The sequence below is a fragment of the Haplochromis burtoni genome, unplaced genomic scaffold, assembly GCF_018398535.1.
Source record: "Haplochromis burtoni strain Fernald_Lab_line unplaced genomic scaffold, NCSU_Asbu1 Contig_151, whole genome shotgun sequence".
Classification (NCBI taxonomy): Eukaryota; Metazoa; Chordata; class Actinopteri; order Cichliformes; family Cichlidae; genus Haplochromis; species Haplochromis burtoni.
The window spans coordinates 1256104-1278783 of record NW_024582512.1 but is presented as its reverse complement, the minus strand read 5'-3'; the positions used below and the strand labels follow the sequence as shown (position 1 = coordinate 1278783).

Here is a 22680-nt window from a genome sequence, read left to right as displayed (position 1 = left end):
ACGTCCATCTGGTTATTACCAGTGTACTCATCTTCTGATGGCTGTTTCCAGAAGAATAACGTGCCGTGTCACAAACCTCAAATAATCTCAAACTGTCTTGAACTTGAAAATGAGTTCACTATAGTGAAATGACCTCCACTGTCACCAGATCTTAATTAAGGATACAGCAGTGATTCATATAATTGATGTGCACCAATAAATATGCATCAGCTGCATGATGCTATCATGCCAATATAGAACAAAATCTCTGAAGGATATTTCAAGCATTTGCTTGAATTTCTGTTATGAAAAATTAAGGTAGTTTTGATGCAATTGCGGGACCAACTTAGTACAAGCAATGTGCTGCTAGTAGCATTTCCTCTTCTCCTGTAGTTTTTTTTTTCTTATAATCTTCCCATTAAGAGAAAAAAAGTACTACTTGAAATAGCATGGGAGATGAAAGAAAATGTTCTCCTCTCCTTTTAGGATGTAGGTCTATGCATTACAGGGAGTGCAGAATTATTAGGCAAATGAGTATTTTGTCCACATCATCCTCTTCATGCATGTTGTCTTACTCCAAGCTGTATAGGCTCGAAAGCCTACTACCAATTAAGCATATTAGGTGATGTGCATCTCTGTAATGAGAAGGGGTGTGGTCTAATGACATCAACACCCTATATCAGGTGTGCATAATTATTAGGCAACGTCCTTTCCTTTGGCAAAATGGGTCAAAAGAAGGACTTGACAGGCTCAGAAAAGTCAAAAATAGTGAGATATCTTGCAGAGGGATGCAGCAGTCTCAAAATTGCAAAGCTTCTGAAGCGTGATCATCGAACAATCAAGCGTTTCATTCAAAATAGTCAACAGGGTCGCAAGAAGCGTGTGGAAAAACCAAGGCGCAAAATAACTGCCCATGAACTGAGAAAAGTCAAGCGTGCAGCTGCCAAGATGCCACTTGCCACCAGTTTGGCCATATTTCAGAGCTGCAACATCACTGGAGTGCCCAAAAGCACAAGGTGTGCAATACTCAGAGACATGGCCAAGGTAAGAAAGGCTGAAAGACGACCACCACTGAACAAGACACACAAGCTGAAACGTCAAGACTGGGCCAAGAAATATCTCAAGACTGGTTTTTCTAAGGTTTTATGGACTGATGAAATGAGAGTGAGTCTTGATGGGCCAGATGGATGGGCCCGTGGCTGGATTGGTAAAGGGCAGAGAGCTCCAGTCCGACTCAGACGCCAGCAAGGTGGAGGTGGAGTACTGGTTTGGGCTGGTATCATCAAAGATGAGCTTGTGGGGCCTTTTCGGGTTGAGGATGGAGTCAAGCTCAACTCCCAGTCCTACTGCCAGTTTCTGGAAGACACCTTCTTCAAGCAGTGGTACAGGAAGAAGTCTGCATCCTTCAAGAAAAACATGATTTTCATGCAGGACAATGCTCCATCACACACGTCCAAGTACTCCACAGCGTGGCTGGCAAGAAAGGGTATAAAAGAAGAAAAACTAATGACATGGCCTCCTTGTTCACCTGATCTGAACCCCATTGAGAACCTGTGGTCCATCATCAAATGTGAGATTTACAAGGAGGGAAAACAGTACACCTCTCTGAACAGTGTCTGGGAGGCTGTGGTTGCTGCTGCACGCAATGTTGATGGTGAACAGATCAAAACACTGACAGAATCCATGGATGGCAGGCTTTTGAGTGTCCTTGCAAAGAAAGGTGGCTATATTGGTCGCTGATTTGTTTTTGTTTTGTTTTTGAATGTCAGAAATGTATATTTGTGAATGTGGAGATGTTATATTGGTTTCACTGGTAAAAATAAATAATTGAAATGGGTATATATTTGTTTTTTGTTAAGTTGCCTAATAATTATGCACAGTAATAGTCACCTGCACACACAGATATCCCCCTAAAATAGCTAAAACTAAAAACAAACTAAAAACTACTTCCAAAAACATTCAGCTTTGATATTAATGAGTTTTTTGGGTTCATTGAGAACATGGTTGTTGTTCAATAATAAAATTATTCCTCAAAAATACAACTTGCCTAATAATTCTGCACTCCCTGTATATAGTGGAAAAACTGTAATGTACTGAACAATTTTGAAAATACACAGAAAAAATAAAACACTCAGAGTAATTATGTCACACTCAGATCCTTATCGGCACATGATGGTAATTCTACTAAAATGACAGATGCTTCATGATCATGTGTGTATCTCTGTGTTATGCAAGAGACTGTAATGCCCTTGTCACCACAGCATCAACCACAAGCCTCGCACTGTAAGTGTGAGCTGCTTGTTCACTATCCCCATAAATCCCTAGAGGGAGAAGGCAGAAAGCTTCTTCACATTACTACGCCAGTGAGACTGTTTTTGATGGCAGCATCACGACTGTGGCCAGATCAAGTTTGACATATGCTGCAGTGACGTCTGACAGGCAGGCAAACACAGAGGAACATCAGGGGAGCCATGGCACTGAAACAAAGAATCGTCAAGGGAAATCCAACTCTACCCCTGACACTTAGACAACTATCTCCAAACAAAATATTAAAAAATGTTGAGATGTATCCCGAAGATGTAATATCCTTCCAGTCACAACCAGGTTTTTTTTCTTTATTACAAGTAATTCTGTTAATTAAGGATACCAGTAGTCACACTTGTTTTAATTTGCATCCCGTATCTGCTGTCTTTCTCCTCATCCCCTCCCCCGACATCCCTTTCTCTCTCCCCCAACATTGCTGCCCGTATTGTACCTCTAAGTCTTTCTTCTTTTGTCATGTGAAATCAGTGTAGCCCAAATCCAAACATCACAAAGGCTCAATCCTGCTTCAGTCCACCTTTTCCCCCTCATTCTGAATCCAAAGCATTTAGCTCTTTTTTTTTCAACATCCAACATCCTGGTCATCCTGAATTCCCTTTTCTCCACATTGAATCTAGCCCTTATTCTATCACTGCACGCTTCTTTCAATATTTATTGCATCATTCCACTTCATCATTTTACTCTCACATATACCATTATTCCATTATTTACTTTCAATGCAGTCCACATTCCAGTCAATCTCTAATCATTGCAGCTGTAGATGAATTTCTTCCTATATGAATTTCACTCCAAAAACAATTTATTCAAATATATTTCAGGCCTTATTCCACCATTTCAACATCTCTCATCAACAATTCAATCATGATTGTGTTTTCAAGTATGTGTCCACCATATTGGTGACTGGACTTTTGATCATCTTATATAAGACTGACAGATCAATAAGTTATGCCAACATATCTACATATTTAGGTTGAGGCCGTCCAATTAGCCTCTGCAGGCCTTTGCTGTGATAGTGGTTTAGCATGGAGGCTTCTCAAACTGTTCTGATGATGTCAAACTTTCTTGGGACTTGTTCTGAAAAATAAATTAAGTTTCCATTGCCATTTCAATATGGTAATGCAGCAAGACAAGGCCATTAATGCACCAATTTAAACATTTGTTTATGTAACGTTTTCAATGTTAAACATTGTTAATGCACATCAAAAATATTTTGCTACATTGTATATTCCAATAGCCAACCGGCTCAAATGTGAGAATTTAATGCCTCCTCTTTTTTGTATGGTTACTCTCATATAAAATAGTATCTTTTGTAAACAAGACCGCAGACTCTAAGGTTGTGTAACTTTTTTGTAATTTTTGTTTTCTGACATTTTGTAGACTAAATAATTTAAATATAAATTGGGTTTATTCTTAACCCATCTGAGGGCTGAGTTGATGAAAAAAGGAAAATGTTAATTTTACTAACCCGATTTGTGTGACATGTCCTGACAAAGCTAATATATTTGCCTTTCTATTTAGCTCTTATTTAGTTAACCCTTAATTCAAGCATTCTTCCAGTGTTTCTTTCTATTCTCTCTAGTATTCAATCAAACAGGCCTCATTTCAAAGACTAAGTCAGTCTACACCCTCTTCCTTCTTTTCTCTCTCTTCATCCATCTGCCATTTCTATCCACAGTTATCCATTCTCTATCCCCATCACCCCTGGAACAACACTCATCCATCTCTTTGTCTCCATGCCCTCACACCCTGTGGTGAGAAATCTCCAATTTATCTTGTGTCCCCTTGTTTTGCCTTCACTTCTCTCTGTACTCTTCTCATCACTCTGTCTATCCATCAAACCATCTACCCATGGATGTGCTGCCCTCCTCCCTTCAGTCCTATTAGGTTTACAAAGCTGCAGGATAGCAGCAAAAAGGCTGAATGTACATTCATATTTATTATGATATACCATATGTATGAGTATCTGACAAAATTTGTTCTTTTACAAGACATTTATTTATAGAGTGTATATATATATATATGTATTTATATGTATTTTTCATTTTTTTGTGCAGAAGCAAAACAAAAAAACTGGATTTTATGATGCACGATGATGCATAATTTAATGATATTAAGTGTGCTGTCAAACGTAGCACAAAGTTGGACAGTAGCAGAATGGAACAATAAATAAACTGCAACAAATCCAGCAGTGCATGGCCACACAGTTGCTGCTCCACAGGGATGATGCACCATTTTCATAAATCCCTAAGAGCTCAGATTCTCCTTTACATGCTACAATTGTTTGGTGACTGAGTTATTTCCACAAATAGAGATGAACTTTTGAGAGAAAAGTATATGTGTGGGTGCTGTGTGTATGTATCTCCCAGATGTAGAGTAAAGACAGTTGTGTGATGTGTTGATAGTGAAAGAGGCAGATCTTTTAAACTGAGGAAAAAAGTGAGGGAAGAGTCAAAGACAGCTGCAAGAGCAGGAGAGTGCAAATGCACTGGATAGCAGAACCTGAAAAAGAAAAAAGTAGGATGGAGAAACAATGAATGATAGGCAGTCAAAGAAGAAAAAGAAGCAGACATATGAAGGGTTTAAGAAATGCAAGAGCAAAATGACCGGGTAATGGACAAACCAAGGTACAGAGAAAGACACACACCAAAGGAGTGAGAAAAAAATGGACGTGTGAATGAGATAGAGCAAGAGAGGTGAGAAAGATAAAGACAAAAAGGAGGATGAAGAGCTGTCCATAATGAGTTTTGTCCTACATTCACAAAGGCAACATTAAATCATGCTCTACTAAGCAGCACACACACTGCCAATACAGCCAGGGTTTACACATTTTCTCACTCACTGTAGTGTCCTCTGACCTTCAATCCATTGATTCACTGTCTACACATAAAATGTAGTTTTTACCAATGAGGCATCTCTCTTTAAAAAGTGCTATTCGTTTTTAATAGCACATATCCACTGAAAGAGCATACAATTAAAATTAAGGTTCTAAAAATCCAGCTCAACAGATCTGTACGACAACCATTTCTTAGCTAGAAACTACTCCTGTGCTGTCCATAAAAAGACACCAAATATGACTTCTAGCAGTATGGAGTCCAGGAATTCTTTCAGTGTCTGAAAAACAGAAATCAACACTTTGCACTCCAATGTGACTGGCTGAAATACACATGAAAAAGTGTTTACTAAGGCAGAGAACACATATGGTTACAAACCTGCTACTGAGGAAACCCTGCCATGTTTCTCTCTGTAGACATTTTCAAAGGGTACGTGTCACTCTAACAGTTTCATCTGTATACAAAACTGTAAAGACGAAAAACATCCCCCTGTAGCCTAATTAATAGTGAGGAATCTTTTCTACTCACTTCACTTCAGCTTGCTGTAAATATGGACTACAATTTGCGAAAAAAAGAGATAAATGATATTACTGCGAGCTCCCGAGATTTGTTTTTATTCCAGAAGGTTTAACTAATGGCAAAAATTTGCATATCACACAACTTCATCTTCTAAGAATTCAGAACACTCCTTGGAGCTTGGAAAGACACCATGAAAACCAGGTAAACCCTGTAACTTTGTTCTGGCACAAGAAGGCAGAAAGAAAGAGCCCGTGGAGGCAGTTAGCTGCAAGACAAGGCAGGGTCAGATTTTATTACAGTGACATCAAAATAACACCTCACAACCCTTTACAAAAGTGCACAAAGGGAGTGCTGCTTTTTGACTGTTCTCTTTATAGCTCAGTCTACACCACTGAAGTACAGTTTTAATCTTTTGTGCTGTCCAGGCAAGCTTCATGCATTTGCAAATCCCTTTGCAGTTATATGCTTGCCAAGCCATTTTGGGTGGAAACCTTTTGGAATTCATAGATTTCTTTCTTTCTTTCTTTCTTTCTTTTTTTTGTATTTTAATACTCTGTAATGATGTCACTGTCCTGTTACTTTAAAAAAGTCATCAAAAAAGTTTTCCTTTGTTTTGCATTTTGTTTTACTTGCAGAATGATGAATGTGAATATGCATAGCATGTAGAGACACACAAGGCTACAGAAGTTTGGGAGCTTCCCTCCAGCATAAGGTGCAGCAAAGTACTTTGATGACAAACCCTTTGTAGCCAGGCCTCGTACCAGAGACCTCACAAGACAAAAAAAGTACAAGCTCATGTTTGGTGAGGGCCCGTTTAGCCCAAGGCTTATAATGTTTCTTTCTTAGTTTAGCATGTTAGCATGCTAATATTTGCCTATAGACGTTACTAAGGAATCAAGACTACACCACTCAGCAGATCCTGAGTCAAGTCTTCACATCACTATTTAACAATCCATCAAGTTTTTAGAACCGACTTGAATGCCAACAGCAGCATTGTTAGCATGCAAAAACACAGCTGCAGTCTGTTTAATAAACTAAAAGCGTTAGCGTGACCAACAACTAAAACAGAAGTAAATGTGCAAGTAGGTGTTAAAAAATTTAAGTCCTTGAGTCAAGCATCAAAACATGTAAAATATGTTAACGAGGCACAAGAAGTCACAAAAAGTCTGCGTCATTTTTCAGCGAAACTGCTGTACTTACAGTGTACAGTAATTTTGAATATTCTCCAGGCTTCAGCTGACACAAGTGGTCAAATCAAAAGTTATCAAATGGCAGAAGTCTGTAAAGCATAATTAGCTGTGTATAATTAGGTGGCAAGCTAATGAGTGGTAATCACAGTACTGTAGAGCCATTCTTTTATCTTTTGCATGTGCATTCCAGTCAGTATTCATGCAGTAGTACACAGCAGTATAGCTTCAAAAATGATCCTTTTATTTTAATAATACTGAGACAGTAATTGGTTCTTAATATTCATGATCACAAAAATGCTGTTCTGGAACTTTTTTTTTTTTTGGCCTTCTCAGCCTGTAGCCGTAACAGTAGTCTGGCTGTCTGTACAGTCTGTGGGAGAATGACTTCAGGCAGGCCAGTGGCCTACTGACAGCTATTTCCTAATGATCTCCCCACAGATATTTCATATCTGACAAAGTGAAGCTACTGTAGAGCTACTGGAGAGATGGTTCACTTTTTTACCATTTGATTATTGAGAACTAATCAAAGCTTAGTTCTCTTTTGGTTCTGAAAGAAAAAAAACCCTACTATTAGACCTCTTTCACATATTGTCATCTGCCAATCACCCTCCTTTAACATTCAATCCAGTTTCCACATGCACATATCTAAATCAGAAAAGCTAAAGAATAAAACTTCCACATCAGTAGCTCACAAACAAATCATGTATTTAATCACTAGAGACTGGTACTTACTTGGGAGAAGACTGTGTGAAAATAAAAAGCACAAAGAGTGACCAAATCACACATTTCACTTTACTGTATCACATAGCGTCGTGCCATTGTAACGAATGTTCTCTGAAATTTCTTCTTCTTAAAGTCCACCATGCCGTTCAGAGCTACTCTCAGTTGCATAAGTGGAGTTTAGCGTGCAAATAATTGAGTAATTTAAAGGCAGCGTAGGGGAAGACTGAAGAGGTTGAAAGGAGAGAAAAATACATAGACCCTAGGTACCCATGGAAATAGCAGTTAAGGTCAGTGGTGGGAATGTTTGGGCACGAGCTGGAGCAGAACAGTATGAGAGCAGCAAAGTGCTGCAGGCCACAGGGGAATACCCTCCACTAAGCTAGAAAGAAACACTCACAGACTCATGCAGCAACAGCGTAAGAAGCACTCTTACTAAAAGAATAAACAGATCCATGCACACACTCAAGCACACTATACTAAAAATAAACATGTGCATGGATATGAAAATACACACAGGATGAAGACAGCAACCAAAACAAACAAACATGTATGTGCACCCACAGCCCTAAAAAGGTAACAAAATAATGTGATGACTAGACAGATTAAGAAACTGGATCTTTAACTTCAATCAATCATCTTAAAAGCTGCTGATTTATTCAAAATGATCTTATTAGCTCAATTTCACAACAAACTTTACCCTCTCACCTTGACAAGATCCGTTGATTTCCTCAAATCCCGGCTGGCAAACACACTTCCCAATGGGCACCAGCCACTCTCCCTCTGTGCTGCAATGCATCCTGGGAGGCTCGTATAAAGGCAGGGAGTTATTGACACAGCGGCCCACTACCTCTACCAGCTGTGAGGCTTCTGAGCCTGGGATTGTGTCAGGGAACTCAGCCAAGCTCTTCACCAAGAATGGGCAGCGTTTGTAGAAAACCCTCACTGAGACTAAAGCAATGCAGGCCCCTAAATCCTGAAATGCCAAGTAGAAGCCTTTCCGGGTCAGAGGACCTAAATCGCGGACTTCAGTGTTAAGCTTCATCACACGATCCCCAAGGTCCAGCTCAGTGAAGCTCTCATCAGCTGCTATGGTATCAATTTTGATGTACCTGCTCTCCTTCATTGCCCTGTCTTCCTCTTCTGTCATCCCAGTACCATCTCTCATCTCTCCTTCCTCCATCTCTTCTTCGTCCCCATCTGTTTCATAGTAATACATATTAAAAGTCTCCTTGCAGGTCCCGACACCCCCTGGCAGGCTGTTGCAGTCTCTCAGGGTGAACTTGAGCTCAATAAATACCCGCTGGGCACCCTCAGTCAGGATCCAGTTGGTGTGGAGCCAGTTGTTCTGGTTTTGCTCCATCACACGGCATACTTGGTAGGTGTGGATGGGAGCATAGTTCTCGTCTACTTCCCCAATCTCCTCCCACTGAAAAAGAAAAAAAAAACCCAAAATATTAGTGGAAAGACCTTGTTCCTTTCAAATGATTAAATGCTTAATATTCCCATGCACATCCTGCATTCAAAACATCACTAAAGTCAATTTTACAACGTGCTTAAAGTACAGAAAAATGTTTTGATGAAATGGCTTTAAATTTGTTATATATAAGAATATTTAGTAGCTAATGCATCAATGTGTGAATATTACTTTACTATGGTCACTGCTTGAACCTCCAAAGAGTCACAACATCAATTTAATAGGTGTGTGGGGACAATCGTATTTTAAAACTCAAATTTATATCGGTGGTTCTTAGCATTCTGATTTTTTAAATTAATCCATTAACAGTTACCAACAGTCAGCCCAACTACAGTTTAGTCTTAAACTTAAACTTAATATTAATATTAATAATGTACCATCTTATTCTAAAAATGTAAGAGTGTAACACACAGTACAATATTACCAAAATGTATAAAGTATGAAACACATTTTTTTTTTCAAAACCATAAGTCATCCTTAGTAACACACTTACAGTATTACATTATAACATTTTCAGTCTACTAGGACAAACTTGTCTAATTAAGCATGCTTATAATTCTACATATAACAATGAAGTAAACAGTAAATTCTAGTATGTTGCCTGTATTGTTTAAAAATGTGAAATTATACTCATACAGAGAATCTGACACCGTGGTAATACTTTAAGAATGAGCAACAGAAATGCTTTTCTGAAAGGATTAACGCTGGTGTGGAAATTTTAACGGTGTGTTTGTGTGTGTGTGCATGCATGTTAGTGTGTGTGTGTCAAGGTATAGATAGCAAAATAATCCTCATCACTTCCACCTCATTTCCTCCTACTGCAATAGAGAGAAAGGAATGAGATCGTGTTAAAGGGTACATATGCATTTACCATGAATGAGGGGTGGCGTTCTTGTCAGCAAAAAAAAAAAAGAGGATTTAACCTGCACCTGTGTGTTCATCTGTAGCACCATATCTCTAAAGGAGAATGTGTGTGTCTGTGTGAATCCATTTCTGCATGTGCATATATGCAAATTATCTTGTCAGCATTCAAGTGTGTGTGAGCATATGCATCCATGCATGTGTGCGTGTGTCAGACAGCAGCATTAATTCCCTCTGCAGGTCTCGTGGGAGATGGCTATTATCTGCATCACTAGCCCTCTCTCATGACTAATATAGGCGCTTCATCATGTCACTGTAATATGGCCAGAGGGACCAGACTATGATCTGGTGTTATGGCTTAATAGCCCATATTAATCAATCCTTGCTGATCCATTGTATACAACCCTCTGTCTTTATCTTTTCACTCTCTTCTCCCTGTCTCGTTCTCCAGCTGTCTTTTTTTTTTTACACTTTCCCTGATTAAGTGTGTCTCTTTTGTTTTGTCTCTTTTGTTTTCTGATTGTAATTATTCAGTTTCAGAATCATTTGATAATGGATGCAGACATTTAAGTATTTATAGATATTGTGTGCACACGCAGTGTGTTAATAGTCTTGCACCTTTATCTTTGTAACAAGCAATTTCACTTTTAGTCTTCCTGAAATTGTTGGAAAGCGAATCATCTTATGCGATTTATTAAAACGCTGTTTGAGGATTTAAACTTTGTTCCTGAGTTCGGCTTAGACCTAGGTCTTGATTGGTGGTTTGAGTGTATGATGCTAATGAGGGTCTTCACAGATATGGAGTGCAAACTATTCAAAGATATCTGTTTTTAATTGTGTGCCAGTCCCCATCTCCACCAGACCTCAGCCCAGTCAGTCCCAGTACAGACATTAAGCCTCTTACTTGTTAGATCGCACAGATCCACAAGCCTGCTCTGAGATTTACACAGCTTAACACATACACACACACACAGAGCCACACAGCGTCATTATTGGTATCCCAGCGGGGAGTTGAACAGACGACCTCCTCTCACTCTGCCTTGAACAAATTGGTTCGGCATGTGTGCTTGGAAGTGGTGTTGCCATTGTTGCAATTGGGAGTCCTCCCACTTTGTAGCTCAACTGTATTTATAGAGTTTAATTACTAATGTAAATAGGATATGATACTTGAGCTAACACTTTAAAGTGAATAATCAAACAATTATTTAGCATAACCCATTTACAAGCAAACAGCCACTAAAATGAGTAACAAAATGTTACCAAGGTTCATGCTTTGGCTTTCCAGAAAATGCCGCTGATGTAGAAACAGACTGCTCTAAGACTTTTTAGTTGCACCTACTGGAGGAACACACTTTGATCTGTGCACAGAACGGCACAGCAGTAAGGTTGCAGTTGCAGAACCACATTCGTAATGTGAGGGAATGTAGAAACAGTCAGTCTAAAAGTTAATCACACAATAAACTCACCTAATGCTAGATCTATTTCAACTTTACTTTCTTCCTTCTCAGTCACTCCAGAAATAACCTCTCGATTCAGTGCATAGACCTAACTTTGTGTGCAGACTGCCTCTTCATGATGTGAAAGGGGAACAGAAACAACTGTGACCAATTACATCAATCAGGACAACTTTATGTTACATTGGTTTTCAATCTATTTTCACAAAGCTTTGAGTAAAGCTAACAACAATATATTTTGTCAAGCAGCAGGGTTTTGAGAAGCACATATATGTCATTACTTTGTCACACTAAAGCACAACTATCTGCATGACTTGGAATTTTTTTTGCCAATTTGGAAAAGCTGCTATTCCTGTAGGAGTGCAAATGGTCCCAACACTCAGTCTAAAGAGATTAAGATCTCTTTCATTTGTGTGTCATTTCATCTCCACTTTGCTCCAAACTAAAAAAAAACCCAACTCCCCTATAGGCATCCTTCTAGCTCCTCATTAGTGTGTGTGTTTAGTTTTGGGGTTTTTTGGACTGTTATATGTGTATTTTTGTGTGTCACATCTAGTCTGAAGACCCCCTGTGGTTGTGCTGAGTGCCTTTCCGGCTGTAAGTCTACAACGCTGTAACCAACTTATTATTATCACCCATTACTGCTGACCATCATGACACTGTAATAGAACTGGCCCTTTTTCTTCTTAACACTACCAGTGCCACTACTCCCCACACACACACAACACACACACACACAACACACACACACACACACACACACACACACACACACACACACACACACACACACACACACACACACACACACACCACCTCTTTCCATCTATAGTCTCCTCTCTCATTCCCCTGATTTATTTTTTTTCACCCAAGTCTATCATCGTTTTCCCTTTGTGTCCTTTATTCTTACTTTAATTATACAATCTTAAAGTCTAACAAAGTGAATGCAGGTTGCCTTCTTCCTCCTCTGACTTCTCATCTTCCAATATTTCCCTGATTTCAGCTAACCTCTCAAATTTTTTCAAACTACTTTGTCTTTCTTGCAACACTGCAACACGTATTTGGCTTCCCCATTCACTTCAACTTGTCCGCTTTCTTTTCTTTCTAACTCACCTTGTCTTCCTTTCATCTTTCTACTGTAACTGGGAAGAAAATCAGCTAAATAGTATATAATCTGCTGCACAAAACAAGCCTGCTGTAAGCTGTCATTGGGATATCATTTAGCATCTGTGCTCAGCCACAGTTCTTGAAGTCTGTTCGGTACTTTTGGCGTTAGCCTGTCTTTATCTTCGGTCAATTGAGCACAGTGAATCAGTGGATACAGCTGATGAAAAAGAGCTCTCTAACTGGCTGTTCAGCCAAGGGAATCAGTGATTACATCAATTTAGTCTGGTTTTGCTTTTTTTAAATTTCACCTCATAAATGAAACTGTATGGTAGAGTTGAATGACTCACTGATTACCTAATCAGTGAGCAGTTAAACGTAAAAGATTAATTGTACAGCGTGTTGTTAGAAACTGAAAAGTTCTGAATCATGAACTTCAGAGTTCCAAGTACTGAAGCTGTTTATAATTTCATAAGACTACAAAACACTTAAACAAATGAAGTATTTTGTCACTATAACAAGCCAATTATAAAAGGTATCAGTAATTTTGGGTGTAATAAATATACTTAAATAGCAGTTAATTATGTCTAATTATGTCTCTAATTATTATGTGCCAAAGTTACAGTCCTATTCAAAAGTCTGAAACCACCCCTCCTGCCTTTATATTTTGCTTCCAAGGAGTCTGAGGTTCTTGTAATTTTTTTTAAAGTGGTCTTGAGCAATTGTTCTCCAGGCTTTCTGAAAGTTTTTATTTGGAAAATGGATACCTTTTCACACATTTTCAGTCCAGTTCTTGTATTTAACCACTGTCAGAGATTTTTTTTGTTGTTGGTTTTTTTTTAGCCACTTAAATCTCACCTATGAATCATTCAGGCAAAAAAGGTCCCTATCTGGAGGAATAGACCAGTGTTTTGTCCACACATAACAGATCATTTAGCAAAGAATTAACTTTAAATTCTACCTTTAGACACTTTCTTACAAGCACCCTGTTGCAAAAACACACAAATTTCTAATTTATTTAGTTAAAGCTATGAAAAATGTCAACAATAACACAGTCTGACAGGCATAAAATAGTAACAGTAAAACAAGAACTAGAGGAAACAACAGCAGATGAACAGTATTTGAAAGTCCTTAAGAAATATGGAACAAGGCCCTTCCCGGGGGTGGCTGTAGTGAAGCCATTCTTAAGGAAGGGAAACAGGGAGAAATGGTTGAAGAATGCTAAATTACAAAGGAACTGGGCTGAATTACGTAGAAACGGGTCTGATGGAGTGATGAATCCAAATTATAAAAAAATGACTCAAATCACTGTCAACACGTAAGAACGAGGTCAGAAGAGAGGTACAACAGTGAGTGTCTAACATGGTGGAAGCTCTGTCATAGTTTGAGGCTGCATTTCTGCCAGCGGTGTTGGAGATCTTGTCAAAATTGTGTGGAATTATCAACAAAGAAATATCAATACTATCTGGAAAGCATGAGAGCACTTTTAAAATGTCCTTCAAGAACCCAGAAGAACTATTCTTGCAGACTACTTAAAGAAATTACAAGGGAACTTGCCTGAGGCTGTATTGAAGAATAAAGATGGTCATACTAAATATTGACTTTCCAGCTCATTAGAATTGTACAAACTCTGCTTTTGCATTATATATAATGCATGTATGTTTGCACATTTCAATAAAACCCTGCACACACTCCCCATTTTCCTAGCAAAACATAAAGAATTGGTGGCCCAAGATATTTGAACAGCACTGTGCGTGGTGGTCTTTTTTTATGTAGAGCACATAACTAGAATTTATTATATGACCCTAAACATCTAAACATAATTAATTAAACACAAAAGTCATATCCAAACTATCAGTAAATGCTCCTCCACTGGCAATAGGGAGATATACAGTTGATATCAACATTGAAAAAAAGTTCAAATGTTGATGAATCAAAACTCCTCCATGTTTAGCCTCAATTACGACAGCATTTCTTGCTCAGTCTTTTCATGTGCAAACAATTGTCAGTCTCTGGTGCTGAAAAATGAAACCAAATAGTGCAGTTTCTTCACTGGCCAGATGAGGCTTGGCCTCAAGTCAATCCTAATAGAACTTAGGGTAAAATAAGCAGAAAAAAGTAGCATGTTTACAGCCTGTTTTAAAAAGCTGTTTTGGTCTTTCCCCCATTCACATGAACACACAACACCACAACAAGTTCAATAATTGCCTTATCATCCGCTCTCTACCTATGATTACATCCCAGTGAAAATAAAGCTACTATATTTTACCTTTTAGATTTCCAATTTCCAATTGCTATTGTCCTTATTTCGGGAACTTTCTCCTCTATCAAAAATAGTTTAAGATGAAAGCATTCTGTTCTCGAGATCAAAGAAATACTGGTTTCTCATGCTTCTCATGCATATCTTCATCTGGTAAAATCCCATTTTATCGTTCTATATATCCAGTTCTCCCTACTTCTCTTTCCACATTGCCAGAATAAAGATCCAAGTCTCAATAAACAAAAATAACTCTGGGTACCAGCCAGCGAGGCCTGGTGATTTTTTTCCACTCAGACTTCCAAATTAGATTAGAAACAGCAACTTCCAGAGGTCTTTTTAAACTTCGGTTAATGTTGAGCTTGTGTATAGAGAAAAGATGTGGATAAAGAAGCGAAGAAACAACAACTCTAAACAACAAAGTTCAAGGAACTCATCGTAAACACAAACCAGCTTTTAGAAACAGGATTTTATAACACAGTATTCATGATTTTCCACTCCAAGTATCCAATTTCAAGCTACCATGTAAATCACTAGAGTGTTTCACTCTCCTACTTCAAGACATTTATCTGTTACAGTAATTATGCTGTGTTTGGTGTTACTGCATTCTCTGAAATCTGTCCAAGTTTTTCAAGGTCATCCATCACATTTTAAGACACATTTAAAGCTCTTATTTTAATCCCTTTTGTTTAAATTCAAGTTTAAAAAACTGTCAAATCTTTATTTAAAAAAAAAAACAATGCCAAAGGAAGCAAAGAGAAGAGAGTAAGAGTCAAAGGCAAGTAGAGGACAAGAATAAGAAGAAATTGGAGATGAGGAGTTTTGCACATGTTCAGGGACATGGAAGAATGGAAGTAAAGGCAATGATGGGGATGAAGGGAAGAGGAGAAAACCAGGAATAAAACAAGCCATCTGGAACATGAGACTTAAAAAAATCATTAAATAAATAACTTTCGTGCCTTTTCAAGTACTTATTTAGCCAAAATTTGAAGTGTGAAAGTGTGTGCTTGTGTGAAAAAAAGTCCAAGACTGCAAATAGTGTGCTGTTGTACCAACACTGAACACGTTATAATGGCCAACTGGGAAATAAAGACATGTTTGGTGTGTCTTTGTTAGACAACCCCCCAAAACGAGTCGTCTTAAAAAGCAGCTGAATATAAACATAACAACTAATTAAGACATCGTTAAGGGATCCTTGGATTGTCTAATGAAGTCCTTTATTTCCTCTCTCCATCTCCCCTAAACGTAGTTATTTATGCAGCTGTACTGTTAAAAACTCGCACGCCATAATGAAATCTTCATTAATATGATTGCACATACGGCTGCTTTTGTCAGCACTATCTTTCCCATCTACATACCGCCACAGAGTGGGCTGTGATTTGAATACTCAAAGCTAAGAAAATGCTATGGTCAGCACTATTGGTACGGTGTGTATAGCTGCATCTTTTCAGAGAAGATTTGCCACTAGGAGATTTTTAATGTGGATCAAATCGATGCACAAAACATTTCTGTTTAAATAAGCCACGGCACTGTAAACCCCCAGATGTTCCACACTTCCATTTTTCACGTAAGTATGACAGACTCAGTTGTAGCTTAATGTCTGATGTTCTAAGGTAGTATTGAAAATCGAAAAGACATTAATCATTTTTAAAGCACCATTTTTCCTCATTAAAATACACTATATAATACCATGAAATAACAATTTAGTAAGTCTAGTAAGTCATTCTCTAATTAGCCTTCACCTTGGGAATACTTGGAAATGGAAATTCAATTCCTGGCTTGAGAATAAAATATTCCATGGTGACTTTCGATATATTATTCATGAATTCAATTTACCCTGATAATGAACTGAAAGTTCTTGGAAATAAAATGATCTTTCACCTTGATAAAACAAAAGAATAACTTACAGTATGCTTCAGTGTAAACTATAATTATAAGTGTCTTTTGATTTACACACAAATGAGTTTACTTTCCTAATGGGTAAGAAAAAAAAGATCACTAATCATGAATCAAAAACATCATAATTGCTAACAGCTGACTGCAGCATCTGTAAAAATGGAGATTTAGTATTTGTCTAATCTCACCCACACTTTTACAAATCAACACCTTTTCGATACATCTTAGAAAGAGGTATACTCACCCCATTCTTAGGGTAGGCCACCCATCCCAGGTCTCCCATCACAGAGCGGGAATCCAGCAGGTTCACTGTTGAAGGTTGGGAATACAAAGAATTGTTAGTAAAGATGAGCAACAAGCTGATTCATTAGAAATGCAAAAGGAAGAAGAAATATAAATCCTCACTTTGTTTACCCCTCCCTTATTATACCAAGTCACCAAGATAAAATGATTTACACATATTCAGCTAATGAAGGCCAGGGCTTGCTGCATCACAAAGCCTGATTGGTGAATAGACTCAACTGGATGTGCTAAGAACTGATGACACCTTAGTCACAAAGAAATGCTTAAGAAAATAGAAGCCAGACATTATACTTATTACAGATTCATTCATCAGAGCAAATATTTGCCCAAGTCAAAGGATTTCTATCCACATTCATTTGTCAAAAATAATTCCACATATAAAATCTATTGAATTAGAATGTGTGCGTGAATGAGAATGTGGGATCTTGTTAACCAAGAACTCCCACACAACTTTGTACGCACAATTCAGTGTCTGCAACACAACTCAAACTAATCCTAAAAAAAAAAAAGAAAACCTCCCTGCTTAGCTTCCTGGCTGAAAGCTGTCAAGTGCAATTACTTGATCACTTCAAATCCTTAAAGTGTGTTTCCATCAACTCTTGTGCAAGACTGGTAACAGCGGAATCTCGCAAGTTGCGTGTGTGCCTTCACATGCTTCTTCCGCATCAAATGCACAACAGGTCTTGACAAAAGAGCCTCTCGTGAAGGCAATTGTCATCTCAGTTTTTTGACATATTTGGAGGCACTAAACAATATTCTCTTTAGCGGCTTGTTAGTTTTATCTCAACAAAAGCACTTGTCAACATCTGGAAAATATTAGATGTTTACTGAGCCTAAGCTCTCATTATAAACATACTGGATATGGCTGAGATAGGCAGATGTTAACACCCAGGTGCAGAATCTGACTAAATCATTGTGGCCACATGACTGGGCGAGAACAAAGCAGGTTAACACGTAGTATATTAATGATGTGACACAGTTTACAACACCGTATGCTGTCATAAACTGAGCTCATATTCTGTTAAAGCGGAGTTCAGTTTTCTTTATCTCCTCTACGATAACATTTAGCTTGTTCTTTGTTTGATACAATGTGTACTCAAACAATAAAAGAAAAGTCCAACTAAGTGACCCATAGACAAGCTTTTATACTTGAAGCAGATTAAGAGATAGACATTAGAAAATATTGCTAACTGAAGCAAACATTATCTGTATCTACCTACAACAGCAGACAAAGGGGATACTTCTCCTTGCCGCGTCTCTCTACCTGTTTTTATGACTAAGTAGTTCATGTCTAAATTGAAGCCTTTATTCTATTTTGGTTAAGCTCTGTCACATGTTTAACTTCATAAGAAATCTTTTTGCATCTATGTTGTAAACATGAAATCTGATGATGAACAACAAAAAATAAGACTGGAAGTGAAAAACAGAAATTGCATTTGAGTCCAGCAGGGGACTGGTGGACACACTATGCATTAGGAGACATTTTTCTTTAACCCATCACAGCTTAGCCAGGTTGGTAAAAACAAATCTTTAAGACTTAACCTCCTAAAAATCTTGGATAAGGTAAAACTTCTGCTGTTCTTTAAAACAGGTTTTCACATGTAACATTTACACAAACCAACCATTAATGTATGTAAAAAAAAAAAAAAATCAGCCAACTATCCAAAAACACAATTTCAGAAACATTGGTGACTTTCTGACCAGCTGTTGAGTGTAACATTTACAGTTACATGTGCTGTCATAAAACAACCAAACTACACATGAACCCTGCCCTAATGTAAACAAAATGATAGGCATCCATAAATAATCTGCATCACAAGGTGTACTGGTGTATGCAGCGTTGCTCAATATCTCAGACACAGACGTTCTGCAACCCCGAGCACCACACAAACACACAGATGCAGACACACCTCCTGTCTTACTGTCTTCACTGTTCTACAGAGAATAATAAAAGATGTCCTTAGGAGGCGATTAGACAACTAATTAGGCCATAAAGAAGAGATAAGTGATACTGAACTAGATCATAAGGGATATGTTACCTCTTTCCCTCTCTTGTTCTCTCTAAGGATTAAACCACCTAACAAGTTAGAGCTCGGCTATGACAATGATCTATAGCACTTATTATTAAAAGTCATCTCAGCTAAATGAATGTAGTGATTTAAAGTCTTGAGTGACATTACTTCAAGGATACATATTTTAAATCCTTTGAAGGATGTGTGGATTTTTAACATTGGGGATACTGATAAAATTCTCCTCGAGTTAAGTGTTGTTGCTGTTAGACAAAGGACATTTATTTTCAGTTACACTGAAACTATGCAGTTTTACTCCTTGACCTAAGTTATCTTTAACAGTCTCGTGTGTAACCATATCTTACCTGTTACTTTTACCTGCACATATCAAATGTGCAATTTTAATTAATGCAGTCCCCTCATCTTTTTTTCTTTTTTCCCTGTGTGTACCTTGTGATGTTTGATTTTGACAATTTACGTGTTAGCTCAGAGTTCTCTGGGATTAATGGTCTGTTTTCTCCTCCCACACAGAGAGAGGCAGACAAATATTCTTTCTTTCAAGCCATTTGGTGTAATTACTCCAGATTCACCATTTCCATTTGATCAATGCCACAGCCAACAAAAAGTAAAGTGAAAGCTTTTAAAATCCGTTTAGGCTCCCAAAACCCCATATCTTCCTCGTGTCACACATCATGATTAATCAAACACAGTAATAATGTAACAGATGTGAGGCTCTGGGATGTACTCTGAATTTCATTAGTTTTTTAAAAATGAGCTGATTAGTTTCAACATGGTAATGTGTGCACAACTTCCTTTTTATTTATTTTAATTTTTGAACAATTGTATCCTGATTTAGTAAGTAAGTCATTTAAATGTACTTAGTGAGACTGGCGAATAAGTGAAAACCAAACATTTACATGAGGTTAGTAGCATGCTGTCAGATAAGAACTTCCTCTTTTTCAAAACAAAACCTGAGATGGGCAAGTGGCCAAAATACCCAAATATTTTTCAAATTTGTCTACACAAGCAAAAAATAAATTCCTTAATTGTATTTTTTTTTAACTAATTACAATTAATTAGTCAAATGAGAGAAGAGGCTAGTTTAATTATGGGCTTCACTCACCTCTCCAATTATGCATGCAGTGCTACGGTGATTATCCTTTGCAATGCAAATATCTGTCAAATGAATCTAACATTGGTTTTAAATGGTTAACCTCTGGTAAATGGTTCTTGACTGGCTGGGTGTTGAACAGCTTTATTTCTGGTGTTTGGTTAAGTAAAAGTTTAATATCTATTCTCTGCAAATTAGAATGAGATGAACAGGTTTTAACTTGATAGTTGAAGACAACAAAGAAAACAAATGTCTGCGTATATGCCAGATGTGAAAGATCAAATGCTGGCATGTTTTTTTTTATTTCCCCTTCACTCACTTCATTGACTCCATCCTGAAGCTTGGCTTTAAAAAGGCTTTGGCTTAAAAAAGGGGGGTATTCAAGTATTTTGACAGCAGGTTTTGATACTAATGACAAATAAATGTAGGTGTATTTTAACCACATACATATTTTCATTATTTAATGGAACAGTGCACCTTATCACATTAAGGATATATTCATAAATTGAACACGAAACATCATGATTTCCTGGATTCAATAAAAAAGAAAGAAAAGAAAGAAAGATATACGTAATCTAAACAATCTTTGTGAACTTTTCATGTGCTGGCCAATGACGCCCTGCTAAACGCTCCAGGACCCCTCAGTGTCCTGTGGCCAAATATTGAGAACTTTGGTGAATATAAACTTTTACCAAATAAATCTGCCATGTGGAGAATATGCTGCTTGATGAATGTGCTCTCTTTCCCGGATAATGCTGTCTAATAGCTCCAAACAATGGTATTCATCTGGAGCTATTAAAATGCTGCTCATGCAGACAATGGCGTGGGAACAGTATTTGGCAGACTATTTTACACTTCTTACTCAGTTTTTTGTGCCTACATTGTCAAATATTTATCCTTATTTTATGCCACTTTACAGTTGCCCACTTTTCACATTTAGTAGGACAGTGTAGGTGTGCATTTGTTCAGATGATAAGAATATTGCAGGTATTTTGCAATATACTGTGGAACTGAGGGAATTTATGAGCGGTCACAGATTAATCTGACATGATAAGTGCTGAAAGAACCAAACATGAACAAACCTATAAAGGAACAAGGCAAGCCCAAACTAAATGAGTTTTCAGGGAAATTAAGTTATTGTCACACCTAAACGTCAGCATTTTAATAAGTGGGAAGCCAAGCGGTCAATTTAATTTTAGAGTCGTTTTACAGTAACTACCGAGAGAGAAAATAAATAAATACAAAAATAAAAATGTGAATTTGCATTCTTCGTCCAGTCTATGGTGAGCACCTTACACGCTAAAGACAAAAATGCTAAAGAGTGATACGGAGATTTTTGCAGCGCACTGTGCGTCTGTTGGCGCTGCCATGTCCTCAGAGGAATGGTTATCAGAAAGAGACATGTTCTGTCCAAAGGTCTTTTTTTATTCGACCCTTTACAGTTTGGGAACACAGAGTCATTGCACACACGGGGCACACAGCTGTCATAAAGATAATCTGTTTGTATTAATATTATATACGACCTCTTTCTGCCGTCAAACGGCTCCAGAAACGAATAGACCAGCCAAGGAGTCTGAGACCGATGGTCTGGGCACCAGCTGTGGCACGAGCAGACCTTTAACCGATTTTCGGCGCCCGTTAAAGCCTAACCAAACAGCGCTGTCAGTAACCCTAAATCCTTCCTGTTTTAGTTTACCTTCGTTTGCGGGAATGCACCACGCTCCGAGAAATGCCAGGCTCCAAACCCATGTCCATGTCACCAACCGAATGCCACAACTCCACCAACGAGATTGCATGGCGCATCCAAAAAAAACCCAAAACCAGCAACAAGATTTTTTTCTTAAACAACAGCAGTTTCGGTCAGAACAGAAGGGGAAAGCGTAGTGAAACCATCTGTCGCGTTATGCGTCCGCTCAGAAAGATGGGGATCATGTTATGCGGCGGCAAGAAGGAGGCAATGAGGAGACGAGTGCGCTCTGGTTTTGGGAAGGCGGGCAGCGCGTCGGGAGGCGGAGTGAAGCTCAGTCTCTCCAATCACAGACCCTCCACAGGTGAACCCCACTGCCGCTGAACTCATTTCTCCAATAATCGATTACCCCTCACTCATTACCTCTGTTGACCGTAAAAGCATTACTTACCGTTCGTATTAAGTTGCCCTCTCCTGCTCTGCGTTTCTGCACGATTGAGACTTGCTACAAAATTGGATTTGTAAAGAACAGAGCGCAGGTACTTTGAGGTGTTTTTTAAAAAGAAAAAAAAACATATCCCCGTTGTTTCAGTCCAGCTGCATTGCTTTCAGTTATGTGGGTTATCAGTGCTTGTATTCAGTTTTTGACAACATGTTTATAACGCAACAACTGCCGTTTTAACTACTGAGAGAATGTTTAAAGACGCATTATTTGACTGCTGCTGCAGCAGTGTTTGCTTTATTATCTTTCAGTAGTTCTTGGTGTATCACGTCAGGGAACAACAGACTGTAAAAGCAAAAGTAACCCTTATTTAGTAGGATAATCTACTGGTAATACAGTTATTGTAGTATTAACATCTTCTGTACAGTAGTAGTGAACAGGATGTGGATTTCCAATAAATATTGCCTCTGGGCAGCATTTCCAGCCCCTGTGTCTCATATAATCACTTTGGTTTGTGG

General features: G+C 38.1%; 1 protein-coding gene across 2 annotated transcripts in view; it reads right to left on the bottom strand.

The window, feature by feature from the left end:
- LOC102304993 (ephrin type-A receptor 5) overlaps positions 1-22036 on the bottom strand; it is a 62735-nt gene extending 40699 nt beyond the window's left edge. For both annotated transcript variants that reach the window (XM_014336665.2, XM_005931882.2), the window contains exons 1-3: positions 21730-22036; positions 16855-16919; positions 8270-8990 (exon numbers count right to left, since the gene is read on the bottom strand). In XM_014336665.2, the coding sequence (XP_014192151.1) occupies positions 8270-8990; positions 16855-16919; positions 21730-21829 (886 nt within the window). In that variant the 5' untranslated portion in view covers positions 21830-22036. The remainder of the gene's footprint in view (positions 1-8269; positions 8991-16854; positions 16920-21729) is intronic.
- Between the last annotated feature and the right edge of the window lie 644 nt (positions 22037-22680).